Source organism: Dasypus novemcinctus, chromosome 1 (assembly GCF_030445035.2).
Source record: "Dasypus novemcinctus isolate mDasNov1 chromosome 1, mDasNov1.1.hap2, whole genome shotgun sequence".
Taxonomy (NCBI): domain Eukaryota; kingdom Metazoa; phylum Chordata; class Mammalia; order Cingulata; family Dasypodidae; genus Dasypus; species Dasypus novemcinctus.
The window spans coordinates 158,324,626-158,346,717 of record NC_080673.1 but is presented as its reverse complement, the minus strand read 5'-3'; the positions used below and the strand labels follow the sequence as shown (position 1 = coordinate 158,346,717).

The 22,092-nt window shown below is 36.5% G+C and overlaps 1 protein-coding gene across 1 annotated transcript in view; it reads left to right on the top strand.

Annotated features, from left to right (window-relative positions):
- Window positions 1-387: 387 nt before the first annotated feature.
- GABRB1 (gamma-aminobutyric acid type A receptor subunit beta1) overlaps window positions 388-22,092 on the top strand; it is a 454,973-nt gene continuing 433,268 nt past the window's right edge. The window contains exons 1-3 of the mRNA XM_058299086.2: window positions 388-5,249; window positions 5,412-5,503; window positions 5,907-5,974. Coding sequence (XP_058155069.1) covers window positions 5,170-5,249; window positions 5,412-5,503; window positions 5,907-5,974 — 240 coding nt within the window. The 5' untranslated portion in view covers window positions 388-5,169. The remainder of the gene's footprint in view (window positions 5,250-5,411; window positions 5,504-5,906; window positions 5,975-22,092) is intronic.

Sequence of the window (22,092 nt, the reverse complement as noted above, 5' to 3'; positions counted from 1 at the left end):
CACATAAAGTTGGAAGCAGAACCTGGAGTTATGCCACTATAAGCCATAAAACACCAAGGATTGCTGATCACCACCGGAAGCTAGGAAGAAGCAAAGAAAGTTTTCTTCCCTAGAGTCTTCATGGAAAGCATGGCCCTGCTGACACCTGGATTTTAGACTTTTAGACTCCAGAATACAGAGAGAATAAATTTCTCCTGTTTTAGCCACACAATCCAAGGTACTTTTTTTTTTTACAATAGCCTTAGAAAATTAATATAGGAAGCATTTTGCCTAAAACAAGAGAGAATGCTGTTAAGATCATTCCAATTTATCAAATATTAGAAGTACTTGGTATAAACATAGGAAAGGAACAAAGTTATAAGCAAATGAATATATAAGAAAGAAATTAAATGCGAATTTATTTCAAATAACATACTTTATAACCTGGCAATTAACAAAAAGTAAAAATAATAAAGACGAAAATGTACTTGGATTTATTGCATGATATGTTTTATCCCCAAAAGTCCATATTACAATATATGAATAAGAAAAGCTAGAAAATACAAAGTAAAAAATAGGCATTTTTATTTCAGCAGCCAAAAATCTATTAAGTAGTTGACTGTAATATAACCTAAAACATAGCAGTTTTACTAAAAAAAAATGTGTCATGAGAGTAAATTCATACACAAAAATGAAGAGAGACCATTCTTATTAAGACAGAGATAAAAGTTCTCTTAGGTTTTGTAGTAGATTTATTGTAATATGAAAGTAAAAACAGAAGATTTTTAAACTTAATAAATGGTTACTATATGTTATCTAGAAAAAAATTAGGAAAGCATAATAAAAGATACATGAATATTTTAAATTATAAAATTGTAATAATGGTGTGGATTGGCTTACCAAACTTCAAAACTTACTAACAATGATCATGATATAAATATATGGCATTGAGTTAAATTAGAAAACCACACCAATTGAACATAATGCAAATATCAAAAATAGATTCAGCAAATAGCTGATTATAGGCTTGTACTAAAGAAAAATGTAATTTGTATTCTCTCAAGAGTGTATGAAATTGTATATTTCCATAGTTTCCATGATACTTGATATTAATGGTTTTGAAAATAAAATTATATTGAAGTGGGAACATTTTACAAAATATGAAGGAGCATCATCAAAATATTACTGCTAACTATAGCTCATATTTTACGTTTTTGTATTTTTCCACGACCCACCCAATTATTAACACCCTATATTGGTATTACATATTTTCTATCATTCATAAGAAAACATTCTCATATTTGTCCATTGTCCATCCTCCACCACTGGATTCCCTGTGTTACAGAGTCCCATACTTTGCACAATCCATTCACAGTCAGGTGAAAACCACGGACACCTTACTAAATCCACACTACACTGTGCATTATTTAATAAATATGTCACACTCACACCAATATGTCCCCACAAGAATATTTTTTTTGAATTTCAATTCAGGCTTAAGGATGCCTTGTTAAAAACCTCTGCCCTAGGGTGTCTCTATCATGCCCTGTGATTAAAGTCAATGGAAAATTGCAACAACCCAATCCAGGAGGACTAGCAAGGGTCCAGAAACTTCAGGAATGAAGGTTTAGATCACCCTACCAAGCAAAAAACATTCGCCAACCAATAAGGATGGCGCTAAGAACATTTCCGCAGGGCAAGCCCTTGGAGAGGATGGGACTGCTGCTCTGTGAGCTGGAGGAGAAGCTATGGTTCCACAGATGACTCCTAGACCTTCGCCCACAACCTGAGGATAATTTTGAGCCAAGGATCCTTGCATATAACTGATTTTGATGAGACTTGTATTTACTTAAGAGGATTGGTATGGAGAAGAAATAAGCAAAGGCACAGAGGAAGAAAGTGTTTTTTCCCAAGCATAACAAATTCAGCAATATGGCTAGAGCCAATGATTTTTTAAAAAAATTTCTATTATTTCCTTATTTTTTATTAGTATAAACATTTTTCCCTTTATTTTAAAAATTATTTGGGACAGTGTACAAATTGCATACATTTAATGCAATGTACCTGTTTTTAAATTAGTAAAGTATAATGGAAAATAATATTTAGAATTTTAAGGCATCAGGGAGAAACATAATATCAAAATGCAGGTCATTAAGGTCTTATATAATGATTAAAGTTGAGTTGTACATGACTTTTAGATACTTAGTAGCTAAAGCAAATGGAAATTAATGAATTTAAAGATTCCTATGGCCTAAAAGATACAAGCATTTTAAAACATGAAACAATTGTCAGAAAACCAAGGTCTGGGAAAAATTTTCTCCCAGAGGAGCTCATACAGAAATGCTGAGTGATATAGCTGTCTCCATAATCAAATAGCATCCCCCAAATAAACACAATAATGATTATCCTATGATTTCTTATAGTGTTTCTTCTTGAAAGTGGAAAGCATAATTTCAAAGTAAAATTCAGTGAAAGTGATCCAGGTTGGGGCATGCTAAAAGTAGGATGCAAGTATACAAATGACTGGTTTAGTCCTTAATTTGAGAATAAAATCTTGGCTCTCTAGCAGGCATTGCTAAATAAACCCTGGTTGCTATTCAAAAAGAATCAGTGGGACTTCTGGCCAACTTATCCCAGCAAAAGCTACATAAGTTAAATGAACAAATACAGTGTACACCAAACCAAATGCTTTTATGAAGTGAATTTGGCTAACAAGGCTGACAGTTTACCACTTCTAAAGATACATGGATCCATTGACAAATTCCACATGTATGCTGTCTTATTCACTGTTGTATTACTAGTTCTTAGGAGTGTCTGGCATCTAGTAAAATTTTAATAAGTCATGTACACATTTTATTTTTCACAGTCTGCCTTTTTCAAACAGTTGAGCAGCACAGAGAGGTTCTATACTCTATCAAGAACCTGAAACATAAATCGTTTTTTTCCCATGAAGAGCAGATAAATATAAATTTAAGAGAGTTGATATATTTTTTAAGCATTAAACAACCCAACCAAGATCTAGAATTCTTCCCCAGAAGAAACAGCCCCAGTGTTTAAGCCTTTGTTCTCATGTATAAAATGTCTGAGCTTCCTCACAAAGTTGTTTTGAAGCTAAAATGAGAAAATAAAATTAATACATTTGTAGGATGTCAGACTCCACACATTGTAAATATTTATATGCAAATTTTTTTATGCAGTATTTTAGGTGCCTTCCAAATGTCACCACCACCTGACCCAACTATTTGGTTTCTCCATTGTACTTCTGAAACTTTGCTTTAATCTGTTACCTTCACTCCATGCTAAATAGTATGTGACTTCAGGTCCATTTAACTGGGCAGTTGTAATAAATAACCCTTTGTTCCTCTTGCTGTTTTCCCTGTCTCTGGTTCTTATCCTTAGGTTCATGCTCCATAACATAAAGGACTGGTGAAGTCCGTAGATTATTGATTGAAAGACTGATTCCACCATTTATTTGTTGCACAGTCTTAAACTAGTTTCATTACCCTAATTTGGTTTCAGAATCGTCTTCTGTAAAATGGGAATGATAATAATAAAAATATCTACCACTTTTGGGTTGTTGCAGGGTTTAAAAAAGATAATCCATGTGAAGAATGCAATGTCTGGCATACAGAAAATACTACATGTTAATTACTTTTATCATGATTATTCTACAAGAATGTACTGTCTGAAACTGAAGTCTGATCCTGACTACCATTACTGAAAAGTTACATTGATTCCCAGAAGCTCACTCTGCATACTGGAATATATAATTCTCCTTATGACCTGTCTCAAATTCCCCCTTGTACACTTATCACCCACCATCCCTACCTCTCTCACATTATAATCTGACCAGTCGTTTCTGGGTTCAGCTCTCCAAATAGACTATGCTCTTTCAAGTCTTTAGACTTTGGCACATGCTGTTCCTTCTTTCTAGAAGGCCCTTCCTTCCCTGTTGTGGTGTGAAGTTTTCTCCTCCTTCAAGTTTCTCCTGTCCTGGAAACTATCTCTACCTCTCCCTGTTAGAATTAACAACACTCCTTTTACTATATGAACTATCTAGAGTTATATTAAATTTACTTATATTTGTGTCTTTCCCCCCAATTCATCTGTGAATTTCTCCAGGTCAAGAACCATTTTTATATCAATTCTAGGTCCCAGAATGCTTCGAACATAGTAAAGATTTAATGTACACCCTTTAAAAAAATGAACACACGCCTAGTCCAGTGTCTCCTGCCTACCTACCACGTGCTCAATAACATTTGTCTAACTGAACTGACTGAATTTAATTTATTCAAACACCATCCGCTCCTGCTCCTTCACAACCCCAACATACTAGGTCTTTCAGGGTCCTGTTTGGAGCTGCTAATATGAGCTAACAGGCTGCAACTTAAGAACAAGAAAAGTGGAACGGGTCAGGTGGTCCTAGAAAAAGGAGTTCCTACCCAGAGCTCCTATTTCTACTTCATCTGAGGCTCCTCTCACCTCCACCTGGGGAGAAACAGCGGGGAGTGAAAAAAGATAGGGAAGACGGTGGAAAAGTTTGCCGGCCCCTCCTCCTTCCTTTCCCACAGAGAAGGATTACACTAAACCTGGTGTCCTAGGATGCCTCCCACTGGGACTTGATTCTTGGATTCTTCAAACACTTCCGGAGTTTCCTCTGCCCCTTTCCAGCTCCCTCATGTACCCCACCCCCGCCCCCCACAGGCGACTTGAGAACTGCCCACCTCCAGACTCCCACCACCCTGACTGTCAATGAAAGATGCCAGCGATAGGCAGGTCTGGCCCTGGGAGCCGCCGGATTAAAAAAAGAAACAAAACAAAACAAAAACAAAAAGCAAGCAAACAAAACAAACACACAACAACCCCACGCTGAGGGCAGAAAGGAAAAAAAGGAAACGAACATAGCAACCTCCAGTACAGCAAGAAACGCATGCACTTTGGGTCCCGTGCATGTAAACAGTAAGTTGTTTTCCACCGCCCGGAGGACGGAACACCCAAACAGGAACTTTAAGGGATTGAAATCTGTTGCCTGTTCCACTAGGAATACTGTTTGCAAGGCGCAAGGTGTCTTTTGGTAGTGAGCACCCTCTGCGCATGCGCAGGTCCATTCGGGAATTACTGCCCTGCCGCCGACTAAGTTGCATTCCTGGAATCTTCGCAGAAAAGACAATTCTTTAATCAGAGTTAGTAATGTGGACAGTACAAAATCGAGAGAGTTTAGGGCTTCTTTCTTTCCCTGTGATGATTGCTATGGTCTGCTGTGCACACAGGTGAGCTGCTGCTGTTGAATCTTTCTTTTTTCTTGGTATTTTCCTTTTTACGTGCTGGCTGGATCATGTATCTTTTTATTTGGGGGTAGGTGCGCCTGTCTATATTTATGTCTGCTCACAGCTGTACTGATTCTGAATACGGTCCCTACTTCTTCCTTTCAGCGCCAATGAGCCCAGCAACATGTCATATGTGAAAGAGACCGTGGACAGATTGCTCAAAGGATATGACATTCGCTTGCGGCCGGACTTTGGAGGTAACGCTTCATCTTCTATCAACCTGTAACCCATCTCTAGTCTCCAGTTTTCTTTTCCTGTCAAAGATAAATGTGTTGCTGTTTTTTAAAGCATTTCATTTTCGTGAGCGTGCACTACGCCCTGGACACACACACACACACACACACACACACACGCCGGACACCCAGGCGCAGGTGGATGAAGCCCCAGGCAGAGCCGACCTTCCCCCGGCTCGACACACCCTCTGCATAGTCACTGCATCACGAGTGTGCCCACACCTGTTTTCCCAGGCAGTCCTCCGCAAGGGGGTGGGGGCGGGGGAGCCCGTTCCGAAGGTAGCGGTCGCAGGGAAGCCCCCCCGCCGCTCCGCAGCCGGTCGCCACTCTGAGAATGTGTCCTAACGTGGTGCCACCTCCCCCGTAGGGCCCCCGGTGGACGTCGGGATGCGCATCGATGTGGCCAGCATTGACATGGTCTCCGAAGTGAACATGGTGAGTGGCCCGGCGCCCGGCGACTGGGCTTACGCAGATGCGAAATGGACCTGCCCCGCGCCCTCTGAGTTTCCTTGGCGGTCACTTCGTCCCCAGGGGTCGCACTCCCAGCTTTTCTCCCCACTCCGGTACACACACAGACCGTGACCCCCCTGGTTTGTATTTTCGACACACAACCGCTACTGCGGCGTTGGGGAGAGAACGTGCTCCGCACTATTTTGGGAAGGACGGGTGACTGTTGCGCTGGCACATCGGGTGGGGCGGAGTCTGAGCGTTACTTTAGCCGGGTTTTCCTTTGGCGTTCAGACCTGGAAGGCACCATCTGCCGGCGGACGGCGGCCTGCACCCACCCGGTGCCCAGACCGTGGTCCGCAGCCCCCTTCTCCCCAGAAGCCCAGTGGAGGGTACTGACCGAGACGATGCCGCTAAGCACACGGTCGGAATTTCAAAGAGTGTCCTCTCCCTCCTTCCAGGATCTAGCACATGGTTGCGGCAGGAGCAACAGGCTGAGATACAGTTGATACTTGCTAATACGAAAGTGTTCAAGACTATTTCTGGGCAGGCTTGAATTGTTCACTTGAGGAATTCGACGGATATGTCTCACTGCTTCTTGCAAGTTTAAGTTGAAACCGAATGGGTGGGGTTATTGCTTTGATTTATTCTAGAAACCTAAGCATGCAAAAAATAAATAATTAAAAAGACATTAAAGGAGCGGTGAGAAGGGAGGGGGCGTGGTAATATAGCGCGAATCTTTCATTTCAAAAGGGTCAACATTCTTTTATTTCCTTTATTCTACCCCTTCTCAGAAGCTGTTGCAAAATGGACTGAAATCATAGCTGTCACTTTCTCTATTGGCTGTTTCCAACCAGCGTGGGCGGCAGTTTTCCAGTTGTCAGAGTTTCTAACTGTTGTTTCTTGTAGAGCAGGGGGTGGGGAAAAGCCTGTTGCTTTTCTAGAATCAACCACGCAGGGAATAGCTAGTTCTACATGAGCAAAATACCATTTATATTCCACTTGAGAAAAAAAAAATGTGGCAGTCCGCTTTAATTTTAACCTTTAATTAAAGGTTAAAACCTTTTGGGATTTTATCACAATATAACTATAAAGACTATTGCATTGTTTGTTGTTTTTTTTCATTTCATTCCTTGTTTGTCGTTTTATTTTAACATGTTAAAATTTAAGATTTTGTTTTTCTTTTTTTCACGTTGTCAGAGAAAATATGTTTACAGCCTATTGAATAGGATTAGAATACAAATTGTGACTATTAAATTTCTGTATTAATATGGTTATTAACTGCCCCTTCTTGGAATAGATTGTTTAGAATCCTGTTTTGAAATAATGTTTATTGTGCCAGAAACAGAAAATCAATTTTAAAGAATTAATACATTAGGAATGTTTTCTGACTTGGTAAGGATTTTTAACAGACTAACATATTCTGTTCACATGCATGTTAATATCACTAAAGCACACTATTTACAAACACTTTAAGAAATGTAACACCCCGTGCACATAGACAAATTATGCCTAAACCATGCCATTGCTAGTAGATAAATTAGACAATAAAAATTAAACAGTTGTCTGTATCACGTAGATAAATGATTAGTTTAATGATATTATTTTGGTTTCAGACATTTATTTTGGCATCCACGTAGATAATATATAAAATAGGAGAAGATTCATAAATCTCAAAAGGCAAAGGGTACCTATGCCAAAGTCCACTCTGCTGTACAGAGTACCATGTTTAAGAATTTTGAAAAGTATATAATTCTCTTGGCTATAAAAATGTCTATTTCAGGGTTTTTGCTTTGTTTTGTTTTTTAACTGAATTGTATATGGAAGTCACTGATAGCCAAAATAATGAAAACAACAACATAAAATTATATATAATCAGTTGGTCAACTGAATTCATTCATAAACTCAGAAGAAAGGATTGCATTTATTTTTAATACCACTGGAAATGCCTCAAACTGATTGAAAAAATATGGTCATTCTGTTTAATCACTGCAGCATGTATATATGCATCTTCACTTTCTGAAAATTACTCACCCAACTCAAAAAACCTTTGAAAAATATATTCTACTAAAATACCCAACATCTTTCCACAAAGGTATTAGAAACATGGAAAACTCTGAAAATTGGAAAATAATTAACCCCTATTTAATTATTCTTCTTTGTTTCTCCTTTCAATAAGAACTATTAACAAGACCCAAGGTTTATTTTGTCTTCTCCCATCTATGACAAAATATCAGATTAAATAGATTAGAAATAACCCCAAGAAAAATGGAAATAAAATGTGGTTTTAGGATCAAGCAGTCTGTAGAAACACAACCTAGATGATTAGCACCTCAGTAAGTGGGAATTTGATTTTTGGATCATTTCATTCAGGTTGAAAAGTCGATGGGAACTTAGATTCTTTATATTTTATACTAAGCATGTTTCGTTAATCTAAAACACAATGACTTTTGAGGTTATTAAATAGGAATTTTTTACCACAATTAACAAAGGATCAAATAAAATAGTTCTTAAGAAACTTCAGGCTAAATCCAGTACTAAACATTGTTTACTTTTATATTTTTGTTCATTACTATTATTATTAATTCCATGATGATTGGGAAAATGACATGATAATTATGCATTATTACTGCTCTTGATTTTTATACAGAACTAGATTCTGTTAAATTGATTTTAGTTTCCCATGCTATCCTAAGTGAAACATAATTCCAGATTAGTTTATAGTATTGTCTGTTTTGAAGATTAACATAACATCAAGAGTATTTTCTGATTCCTATCCTTCAGGGCATCAAATGACTTTCCCCAAGTTAAGGGACAAAAAAGGAGCCTTTCTAGTAAATAATATATACAGTTAAGAACCACTGATTCTAACCTGTGAATTCAAAAACTCTGCAGAATAATTCCAATGATATATATATAGTTGGGAGCAAGACGTTTCCTTTTCAGCAATAATATTTATTTAATTAGGAAGTGTTTTTCTTTTGGCATCATAGGTACTTTGTGCCTGTGATAGCAATTACATATTGTGTTTATTTTCTAAACAGTCCTTTCCTTAAAAGAATTACTGTGATTTTCCACTTATTTTATATTAAAACTTTCATATCCTTTCTTTTAACAATTTCTGCCAATCCATATACCTACCCACACACACACCCTGGGGACCTAACCAAATACACAGGCTAAAGATGAATAGGAGGTAGTTTGAACCAAAGAAGATAAACTCTAGCTCCCAGAAATTGACCCTAAGGTAATGATAACATCTGCTATTATAAGCCCAATGAAACACAGATAGTAGTAGGCAACTCTTCTCTTTGAGAAATAGTTAGGGGAAACATGATATTAACTATATGCAGGCAAGTGATTGAACTCTTCCATTTCAGATTCCAATGATCAGCTGCTCCTTATTCAGAGGCTGGTTCTGAACATCAAATAGAAGTACTAACCATGCTGCTGTCCCTGATCTACAGACCTGATGTTACAAGCAACCATCTCTAGAAGTCTTTGCATCCACTGAGTCTTGACTCAAAGTGGGACATAATCTAAGCCATTCCCAATAATATACAGCTACCATTTAGGCATTGTTTCTTTTCTTCACACATAGATGAATGCAAGAGAATTGATCCTAAAGACATTAACATTAGCAACAAAAACAACCAGCCAAAAAACCCTTAACTAAAATAAGCCAAATATGTAACTAATGCCTAAAAGAAAAACAAATTTAATTTACTAAACATCCACTTCAATTCTGTTATTGATTTTTAAAAAATATTTGTAGTGAGGCAGTTTTTGGTACAAGCTTCAGTTATATCTAATTACCATCACCTTGATGACTAAAAACAGTAACCACCTGTCAGAATTTTTCCCCCATTTCTCAACATCAGTACTTCTCAAACTTTAATGTACACCTGAATCCTTCTGGGAGCTTGTTAGAGTACAGATTCTAAATCAGAGATGTAGGGGTGGGCCTGGCATTCTGAATTTCTAATATGCTCCCTTGTGATGACAATTACTGGTATATGGACTACACTTTTGAGTAGCAATGTTGTAGAATAGATTAAGATCTAGTTTTACTAATACATGAACATTTTTCATCTTGAAATTTCTTTAGGAATATTTTTTCAAGATTCCAAAGTAAGTTTATTTCCAGCTAGTTTAACAAGTAGCTATGCTCAAAATGGGAAATTAGTTCAGTAATTGATGATAAGCAACAGGATAAAGGCAAAAGTCTGGATGATGGGGTGTGACTTAAACTAATAAACAGTTCTCCTGTCTCAGTACTTACCAAGCAGTCAATGTTAAATGATGTCTATGAAAATACTTGCAAGCACAGTAACTCCAACAATACTTGTGTTGGACTTTTCTTTTCCAGAACAGAGAACAAGAGAACATGGCACACATTTTTTCCTCCACTGATTAGCTAGCAGTAGCTTTGTAAAATAACCTAAATATATTATTGTTGCCATCAATACATTTTCTGAGGTTATAATAGGATTTCATTTGCAAACTGAACAAATAGGGTAGTACCATTTAAAACCAGGACCTGATATCGGCAGTTAAGTAGAGATTTAAATAAGTTTTTCTTTTATATGAGTAATCATGCAAGTCTCTCTTTTGGGTGATGGGTTACAATATTATACCATCTGGAGAAGCCAAGAGAGAAAAATCTTCTCTATGCTTGTTTGTTTGGAGATAAGATCTTTTTTATAACCTAGGCCACAATGAAGCAAGGTTATACAGATTTTTTTTTAAAGTTTACACTTATGTTTGAAAAATTGTGTTCTTCAGATTACAGGGCCAGACTGGGTATTAAAATGTGTGTAAAAATGAAAATAAATAAAATTTATTGATCACTTACTATGCCTGAGGTACATTACCAAGTGCTTTACATTAATACATTTAATCATCAGTTCAATGCTATGTAATTGTTATCCCCCTTTACAGATGAAGAAGCTACAGTTGAAAGAGGTTAAATAACATGCTCAAAGGTTATAGATCTTGTAAATGGCAGGGCTAGGATTTGAAACTTAGTAGTAACCTTACTCCAGGTTCTGGCGCCTAACTTAACCACAGACTGGTAAAGAAATGTTCCTAATATTTAACTTTGGGACCTTGAGTAAGTCATTTGATTTTGACTATTCTGGTCTTTTCTTCTCTGTAAAATGAAGTTTAATTACATGATTGCTAGGCCCATTCCAACTCAAATATTTAATCATTTAAACTTAGATCTTTAAAGATTTTAGACTTAGTCAAAATCAAGAATCTTGTACCTTTATCCATCTTATTTTTATCCATTTTAGCTGTGTCGGGTCAATTAGCATTTATTGAGTTCCCACTGAGTGCAAACAATGGAAGTCTCCTGGGAACATTGCAGTAATGATGAGGTGCAACCTGGGGTCTCTTGACTAATCATTCTAATTGGTCATAGCATCATTATCCAATGTTTTTCACCTTAAACATAGTCCTAAAGACAGCAACAAGAAAAACAGGGAGTTGGGTCAATGGTTTTCAAAATCAGGCTTGACTGATGCTTGATTTATATTGTACTGAACGTTGGAGCTAAGACCAAATTGAAAATACATTGGTGCTTTCCAATGTATTAAAACTAGGAACACTGCATCATGACTTCCAAACTAATACCGTTTTTAACACTTGATATGAAACAGAAGAAAACCATTATTTTTCAACATCTAAGAGTCCCAATGGTTTTACCCTACACACCTGGAAGTCCTTCCATCAAGTGGTCTGCAATCAGGGATTAAAAACAAGGTATTTGTCTGAGCTGAACATCACTTAGGCTCAGTTCTCTAAGTTTCTGATGCTTTTGCTTGGCAGGCCCCCCAAAAACCAATAGTGTCCTCAAACACTCATACATGATTGAAATATTGCTTTATTAAGGAAAGGCTAACATTTCAAAAGAAAATTGAATGGGATTAAATGTTTCCAAGTGAATTGAGTTTCATCGGTTTAATTGGGCTCAAGTGATATCATCATACTTGAGGATAAAAGGAAGCTGAATGGATATATGCTTATAGTTGATTAAATGTTCTTACATAGTTTCTCCATTTATTTGCCTTGAGGGAATCTTATTTTTCATCGTACCAGGACTGAGTTTCTCCATTTTAGAATACTTCTGTTTTCAGCTGACCATGCATTTCATGACATCACCTGACTGTTATCTATTTAAAGTTAATAGAAGCACTTAATATTCTATAACTCAGCACTTGGCAGAAATGGTCAAAAAGGGTTTACAGTTATTTCATATCATGACCACAGCTTAGAGATGAGGCTGGCCACAAGAAAAAGAGTAAAAGACTCAGGGTGTGTCTTCAGTGAGCCCTTTTTTAGAATCCTCAGTCTTTGTTTTCTTGACTACCCATTTACTAAGTGCCTAATGCATTCCATGTCCTCCTAATAAAACCTATCACTATATTGTGAATTTAAGATTAAAGGACATCCTTCCCAAAAGCATTCATTCAATTACTCTTGTTGATAAAATGGATGTGGTTTCTATCCTTGTGTAGCTTACAGCTTTTTAAAAAGGTATTTTAAATCACTAATCTTGGAATGGAGATTCTTTTCCCTTTGGAGGATTTCAAATATTCATAGATATATTGGTCTTAGGGTGTTTCAGTTCAGCACGTACTTATTGAGCACTTTCATCTTTCATCAAGTTCTGACCTGAGAAATAGAGAAAGAAATATGACTAAGATATGTTTGTCATAGTTTGCCAGGGCTACTGTAACAAAGTACCATAGACAAGTTGGCTTAAGAAACAGAAATGTGTTGACTTAGGGCTCAGAAGACTAGAAGTCCAAATTCAAGGTGTCAGCAGGCCACGCTTCCTCTTGAAGGTGAAGATTCATTGCATGCCTCTCTCCTGGTGGTGGGCAGTGATCCATGGCATTCCTTGGATTCTAGCTACATAACTCAGTCTGCCTCTGTCTCAGAGCTATCTTTCTCTGTCTCTGTTTCCAAATTTCCTCTCCTAATAGGACAGGAGTCTTATTGTATTAGATCTCACCCTATCCAGTTTGACCTCTTAACTAACATCTTCAAAGATCCTATTTACAAATAAGTCCATATTCATAGGAGTGGGAATTAGGATTTGAACACATTTGGGGGGGGCACAATTCAATCCATATAAATGTTCCATGCCTTCAAAGATTTTACAGTTTAAAGAAGACTCTTAAAACAATATGATAGGTTCAGTGATCGAGACATGCATGTGCAGGAGCCTATAGCAGCACAGTGTAGAGGTCCCTAACCAGTAGTGAAGGGTTAATGCCTGAGCCTAATCATAAAGAGAAGTAGTAGTTAGTCCTCAGTATAGACTTAAAATGTGAAGAAGGATCTTCCAAGCAAAAGGAAGGCATAAGCATAGGCAGGTATACCTGAAAACAGCATGGGACCTACAAGTAATTCATTAGTATGAGAACTTAAAGGACACAGGGAGGGTAGTCAGGATAGAATGCTAAAAGCAATATGTGGAACTGTGTTATTGAATGTTCTCACTTGTGAAAAGAGAAACCTTTCCATAAACATGTATTTGCTTGGATATGCATTGACCTTTTCTGGAAGAAACAAGTAACAATTGTTGTCTCTTGGAAGTGGAACCAGGACTAAGTGTGAAATATAGGTATCTTTTTGGTTCTTTATATGCCCTTTTGAACTATTTGTTTTTTTTTAAAGAAATCGTATATGTCTGACACTTTCATTTTAAAAAGACAGTCAATTTAAAAAGAAAGTCAAGAGAAACGATTGATGCTGGAAGATGTATGTTAAGGAAACTGATTTTAATACTGAAATGCAGAAATCCTGCTAAAATTTTTTACAGGCACTATACTTTGCATTATCGGGTCATTTTGGTAAGTATATGTAGAATAAAGCAGTGATGGTAAATGGGAAGCAGTGTTCCCATTTAGGAGGCTAAGAAGTTGTTTCAAAGTCCAGGTAAAAGATGGCAAATGCCTCAAGTAGGTCAGAGGCAGTAGGAATGAAAAATAAGCAAAAAACACTGAAGAAAACAGAGACAGATAAGTGAGATTTAGTGACTGAGTGATGACAGTAAAAAGATGTATTCCCAAGACCCATATTGAGTGATTGGCACATGTGGCCTCAACAGCCCAGGGAAACAACCCAGGAAAAGGATCATCACACCTTGTTCATCATTTCATTTGAAAAAATGAATGAGAAAAATAGAGCATATTGTAATATGGTACTTGAGGAAGAATGAGGCAGAATATCACAGGTTGGAACTATACTGGAAAGGACTAGTTCTTTTATGAGTTTTCTGATTCTATTCACAACTAAGTCATGTTCTAAAGGGAGAATCCTGGAACCCATAAATGTGGTGGCTGAAAAGGATCAATTAGAGATGTAGAGAAATGGGGCTGTCCAAAGACTCTGAACTTTAATTATTTTGAGGAATATTGTGCTTTATCTAGGAGGACATAGACCCTCCCAGGGTTTAGGACACACTTAAAAAATCCCCCAAAGTGATCTTTGTATTTTGTTTTGGTTGCCTTTAAAATATCATAAAGGTGGGGGAAAAATGTGTGGTGAACCCACTTGCACACCATCTTCTCTCTTCTCTGCTACATCCCATAAGTTATTTAGAGTCCTTCAGGAATCATTGTGAGTTCTTGTTGAAAGTATATTTGGTGATGAAATGAGTCCAAGCATAACAGATAGCACGAGTGAGGCCAGCAGCAAACTCTGAAAAATGAGGCATACCTGCCAGAAAATTAAGAAGTGACTCTCAAGAGCTTTGCAGAGAGACTGAAATATTTGAATGGTTTGTATATAGATGATTTTGAACAAGAATTTCACAGAGCCCTGTCCGCTATGAGACAGTCTTCTGGAAATAGGATTTCTCTTTAAGTAAAAGCTAATTCATAACAGAAGTAAACTTGATGCATGCTGAACACCTGTTGGATTGTATTAATTAGTTTAGAGGAAGAAGGCAGAGAAGCAGATAGAGAAATAAAGTAAAATAGGAGAAGGATCCTTAGGTAGATGTTACCAACCAGCTATTCCATCTTTACTTCCACTGAAAAGAGTCTGAGTTAAGGCCTCTCAGACATAAGAGTTGAAGGTTAGATGCCTAGCTCTTGTTGCTGAATGGATTACTCAGAAAATTGCTAGGAATGAATTCTGCTTGAATGAGTAGGTTTATTTGGGATCCTTCCTGAAAGCAGGGGAATAAATTTGATCAGAGCTTAGGGTCCTTGCCTACTCCAACCCTCTGTGACTCATAGATATTTAGTCCTTCTGATTTATTATTTTCAAGGGAATGATGAGCAATTCTCTAGTCTAGAGAAACTGCTTTGTGGTTTCCATGGAGACAGTTCCATGATATTCCTTTGAAATCCTACCTGTGCCTACAGCATTTTCTCAAGTCATAGGCCATCGTTTCTCTCTCCAACCACCTGCAACCCCTCTTCATGCAAACATGTCTAGATCTACTTCAAAACCCACAGGAAATTGTGTTTACTCTATGGAACCTTTTCAGCAGCTGCACTAGGGAGAATCCTATTGGAGAAAGAGTGGATGAGACCTAAAAACATACAAGCCAAAGACTCCTAAAAGGCAAAAGACCCAATGCAACATAATAATCATCTGTCAGACCATATAAATTTCTTACTAATCTTACTGTTTTTCCCACTATATAAGTTCCAGGAGGTTCAGGATTATATTCTTTCTGTTCTCAATGTAGCTACAAACATATTATAGGGACTTAATGATGATGATAACAGTTATTCAAATTCTAAAAGAATTTTTCCATTCATAAAAAAGTGTTAGTAATAACGGCATTTACATTCTTTAATTCAGAAATTAATAGTTTCTCCAAGTCCATCTTATACCTTCATCTGTTATTTTCTTTTATGCTGAATATGAATCATGTTTCCATAGAAACAGCTTCATCACATGGCACAGCCAATTTTACAGACACAAAATCACTTCATGCTTCGTGACAAATAGCAATGTGTGTGTATGTATGTGTGTGTATATATATGTGTGTGTATATACATATATATCAGCTTTAAAAAATAATCACTGCTTTTCATTTTTCAAAATGTCATCTTACTGGCACCTGGACTATCAATATTTCTGAAAATATTTAAGAAATTTTAGATAATAACTTGATTGATGACTACAAAGTGAATGGCATTTCAAAAGAAGTAAAATCAAACATAAAATGTAGCATATGAGAAGAGGTTCCTCAGCCAATCTGGAAAGGTTTTTAATGAGATAATTTAGGGCTTAAAAGATAACCAAGGAATTTTATCAAATATCAAGATAAATATAAAAATATCTGTCAATCAGAAATATACACATATACTTAATCTGTTTTTAATCATACCTGTATCATTTTTACTTGCAACTATATGGTATGTTTGCTTTAAAGTGTCAACTTTTATCTGGAACCATCACATCCACATAATAATTTGTTGCATGTAGTATATGTGGTAAATCAACTATCATATTAAATAGTGAAAAATGATCCTTACCACTGACATCATTGCTTCCTCTGCCCACTGACACATATGCACCCTTCAGCACATGCCAAAGAAACAACTGAGAGCCCAACACACACAAACAGTTCAAATGTACTGCTGATTTGAGACTTATGAGAGGAAAAAGAAGATTCACTCTAAAACTTAATCTTTATCAATTGAAAACTTATGGCTTAATGTGGTGAGAACTAGTTTTTAGAAGTTTTGATCTTGAGAATGGAAGGAGAAAGGCAAGATGACAAATTTGGAGGGTGAAGTATGTTCACAAAACTGGAAAAGCAGATTCAGTCCTTGGTGGGTCATCAATGCATATATATCTTAGGTCTGTGTAAATACCACTTTGGGAGACACCTTTATAAGCTGTGTAGACATTTAGAGAACCCAGTTCTCTAAAATTGTGGAAAAGAATGACATTCAGGATATTACAGGATGACACCTACCTGATTGGATTCAAAATCACCCTCATAGAACATACACATATCTTGATGAATTATGTTTGCATACTCTCTGTATTAGTTTCCTGGGACTGTAACAAAGTACCACAAATATGGTGGCTTAAGATATTGGAGATTTATTTTCTCACAGTTCTGGAGCTAGAAGTATGAAATCAAGGTATTGGCAAGGTCATGGTTCCTCTGAAGCCTGTGGAAGAGACTCCTTCCTTGCCTCTTCTAGCTTCTGGTCATTTGCTGGCAATCCTTGGTGTTCCTTGGCTAGCAGCTGTAGTATTTTAATCTCCGTCTCCATCATCATGTGGCACTCTCCTAGTGTTTTGCTTAAATGTTCTTCTTGTAAGGACACATGTCATATTGTATTAGGGTTAATTTTTGGCCTCATATTAACTAATCACGTTTTCAAAGACCATAATCCCAATAAGGTAACATTTGTGAGACCAGGGGTCAGGATTTGATCATATCTCTTGGGAGGATACAATTCAACCTATAAGAATCAGAATCCAGCTTTTCCATAATTTAAAGGATTTGCACCTTCAGTTATGTAAAGTGAGAGAAAAAGATGAGTCAAAACTCAAGCAAAGTAATTGCCTTTATTCTGCTTCAATACATTTATCCTATGCACTCTCACTGACTGGAGCTTAATTGTTAATCAAAATATGGGACTCTTTTTGTAGCATAGGTCGAGGACACCTACAGAATGTGATTTTGGACTTACCGGGAAGCCATCAGCCTGAAACACCATCATTAGGTCTTGATACCGTTGGCATTGATTTCTGTTGAAATGCAAGTAATGCTGGTAAAGGCAATGATAACTCTAGTTTTAAATTTCCACTTAAATTATTATTTTTTATCAGAGTGTGAATGAATTGCTAAATGAGAGACAGCCTTGTTTAAGGGACAGAGATTTAATGAGGGTATGAGGAGAGAGGACAAGCTGGAGTTATTTTATATGTTTTCCAGAATCAGCAGTTTCCTGAGTTTGGGAACTGATATCATTCAGCCAGAAAAGATGGCTAAGGGGTATTGAGGTAGAATTTGTATTGCCCACAGTGATCCTTTGCATTTAAAAAGCATTTTGCCTGATCGACAGGGATGCCTTGAATATTTTAGTCTATGATGTGAAATCAAGTCCAACTCCATTCTCTGGAAGTGTAGCATCCACATTGTTTGTTGTCTGGGCAATGTGACAATAATATTTTGTGGTTTTAATAACTTGATGAATCTACAGTATCCAGTGGTCAGTGGACATTGCCAATTTTTTAAGTTTAGTCACTCCCTGTCTGGTGTTTGTAATTTTAATTCTTCCCCTCAAATACATTCCCTTGAATATGTTTCTGTCGTGATATATTAGAATGATTCTAAACCACTTCAAAAGGTCAGGATGATGTTGCATCCTAATTTATACTCTTAAGTATTTAATCTCTTTTGTCCCCAGTTCCATGTAGGTTGGAAATAACAATTCCTTCTCTACCTATGTTTCAGGGAGCTTTGTGAATCAAAAGATAAATCATATACAAATATATGCTCATGTATATGTGATCTATAAACTGTAAAGTACTATATATTAAGTGCTGGTATTTTTATTATTTTACTATTATCTTCCAGACTTGTCATGAATTTCTGTCTTTTTAATGTCAGGTGTAACATAATTCACATTTATGCACAATCAAATATCATGATATTTTTTGGTATTGGAATTTTCATCATGCAGTTGGAATTCTAATTTAGAAACTTCTCTGTGAGAATTAACAGAAAAATATGGAATTTCCTCCATGTTCTCTGCTGATGATTTTCTCTCAGTTCTCACTCTGAGAAGTTGGACCATATTACCTCTCAAACCACACAAAATTTCATTCTGTATATTGTCTTGCCATACCTCTCTAAATTTCATATTTTTATTACCCTCTGGTCTGTGGACAATTTGGGATTTGTGGTTTTACCATGGCCTTAGCCTAAAAGTTAGAGCTCAGGGATTGACTTCTAGTTTTAATTACAGCACCACGTACAGGATCTGATACCTTGGCATGTTAATTAACTCTAGAATGATCATATAATTTATTGTCCAAACCTACACTTTTGAGTGTGAAAGGGGACACTATTAATAGTAATTTTGGGACAAGTGTAAACTGTTAGTGTCCTAGGAAAGCCAGAATTTAAGATTACTCTGTCTCTCAAAACCTCAATTTCTTTATCTGCAAAGAGGAAATAAGTGATACTTTCTTCTTAGGTCATTGAAGGCCAAATGAGATAATGTGTGTAAAGCTTTTAACATGGTGCTTGAACCCTGAATAGGTGTATGGAAAGAAAAGTCAGTTATTTATAAGTATTCATCATCATCATCATCATCACATTTATTGAGCACTTGCTATCAAACAGGCACTGTCCTAAGTGCTTCATATGTAAATGTCAACAATAGAATTAGGTGGAGTGAGATTACCTAATAAAGGTTTTTATTTCTAAAATCTGTAGGTTCTCAAATAAAAACATGAACTATCAGTTCACTTCTGTTTATGAAGAGCTTCATAGGAGCAAAGAAACTTGCCAGGAACTGTGAAGGGTTTTTGAAAAAACTGTAGGATTTACTTTATGTCTACAAGGGACAACCAAGAATCTCACTGAAAAGATAAATTATGAAAAGGTAACTGTCTGTACAAACCCATAGATTATAACCTGGGGCCTGCCCTACAGAATTTGGATTTGCCAATCCCCACAGTCATGTGATCCAATTCCTATAATAGATCTCATAATATTTACATAGATATGGACGTAGATGTAGATGTAGACATAGACAAAGACATAGATATATCGTGCCAGTTATATTTCTCTGGAGAACCTGACTAACACAATTTCTTGAGAAAACTTTTTTAACTGACTGGAGGGAGCAAGTTTGGTTTAGACATAAGGAAGAACATCTTGACTGCAATGAGTGAGAAAATGTTGGAAGAAACTACAAAGGATAGTTGTGAAGTGTCCATCCTTAGAAAGCTTTAGAACAAGAGAAGATAATTATATCTGTCCTAGTTGGCTTAGATGGCTCTTCTGTCCAAAGGAAGGAGAGTGAAACCAGAAAGACTTCTTTACTACCTTTCCTGATTTAGAAATTTGATCTGCTAAGATTTTTTAATTTGATATTTACAAAATATCCACTGTAAGGTCTTAAAAAAAACCCATATTTTAATCACCATTATGTGTATCATCATACAACAGAGGTACTACCTTCAGCCACACCCATACCCTCAGAAGCATTGACAGGGCTCTTGGCTGGTCATAGTCATTAACTCAGTGGCTCTTTCTGGAACAACTAACATTTTAACCTTATAGTACTGTACTACTCAAACCTATATCTTAGAAAAATTATAAAAGTTGCCATGTCACGAACCTTCAGGGTAATTGTTAAAGAAGAGATGAGTGTATGTTAAATTCTAAAATGTCAAGGGTCTTTTGCAAAGAGAGCTTCTTGAGGAACAAAGATTATTCCTCTGACTATGCCTGATCGCTGCTTGACCCCAGGGCAGGTTCAGTAACAGAGTCGGGAAATGAAATTAAATATGTTGCTTTAAATTCAAACCTATGTGTATATTTCTGTGTTTAGAGCAGGGAAAAAGACAACCCTTCATGTTAAGAGAAGTAGTTAGTGTACTTATTGTAGTTCAGCAGGATTCTTCCCCGAACAGAACCTCTCTTCTTAATTTGCTCTTGATCAAAGCCTAAAAAAATGACTCTCACAAGGGAAGAAGGTTGGTTGATGGGTGCCCAGACTCTTGTTTTTCCCTCCATTGACATCCATGTGATGATTCATAAAACAGGGAACACAGGTTTTCCTCTCAGGTTTGCTTGCTACGGTGATTTATTTGTTTGAGTCCAAGATGAAGATGCAGAAAATCTAAAATGTGTTGTTTCTTTTCAACTCACAAATTTTTTTGCCTATGGAAAGAAAGAACTATTTCCCCACTCCAGGATACTCTAATGGGGCCCCATGTCAACAACAGGAAGAGAGAAGCCAGCCAAATGTTTCCTACTGGGGAGAGGTGGGAGACTAATTAAATGACCCATTTTGGGTAGAGAAAGACAGAAAAGATTTAGGAATATTGAGCTCTTTTTATTGTTCCAGTGAACACTAAGAGAGAAATCGAACAGTAATATGTAAAGGTCAGATCATTTCATCACTGTACTTTCAGAACTGGGAAAATTACATTGTGAAATACAGATGGCATCTCGAGGTTAAAATAGCAAGTTATTATACCTCATAGCTTACAGGAGATATTTTTTTTTTGTTTTTCTGCCTCTTGGAGTAATATATGTATATACTTAAGTCTCTATTTCTTTTGACTTGATCTAAATGAAACAATGGAAATATAACAATCACTTAGCTTGCTTCTACAGAAATGAAAATCCAAAGGATTTACTGCAGAGGAAGCGTATATTCATAAAGTAATAGAAAGCTAGAGAACAAAGTTTAGGACAAAACAAATTGCATGAAATAGTGTTGTTTCTGTATTTCAGAAATCCAGAGTTAGGTGTTTGAAGAGAACACTAAATTACCAACTTTCACTTTTACTCATGATATTAAATAAGGCATATAAGGCTGCTATTCACTAATACAGATCTTGCTGGATTTGTTCATCCCTCACAGCAAAAGAATAATATGTGCTCTTACGTGTCAGTGGGAAGATTAGCAAGGACACAACCATACAAGTGCTTTCACAGCAAGTTACAACACCAAAAAGGCTTGGACATACACAGGTCAAGGCCAAGTCAGAATTCTATTGCGTTTGGTTATTGCTAAGTTCCTGGGGGAAGGGAAGCACTTAGAGCAGGCTTCAGGAAAATTACAATTTAAAAATTTTTAAAGTTAAAATTTTATAGTATTATAAAGGTTATAATTATAATACATTATAGTTTTACTGAAGTATAAAAGTGTTAATTCAGAATAACTTGCAAAAATGAAATCATCAGATCGGTACATTTAACTTATGCTTTTACTATGGTGTTAGTAGAAAAGAAAGACTATGTCAGTCAGTAAATACATAATTTTTAAGAAATTCTAGATAGAATTCTCTGAGGAGGTTTGTGTGTGTGTGTGTGTATGTTATTGCTGTTGTTGTTATATCCCGCTCAGAATTGAACCCTGGAC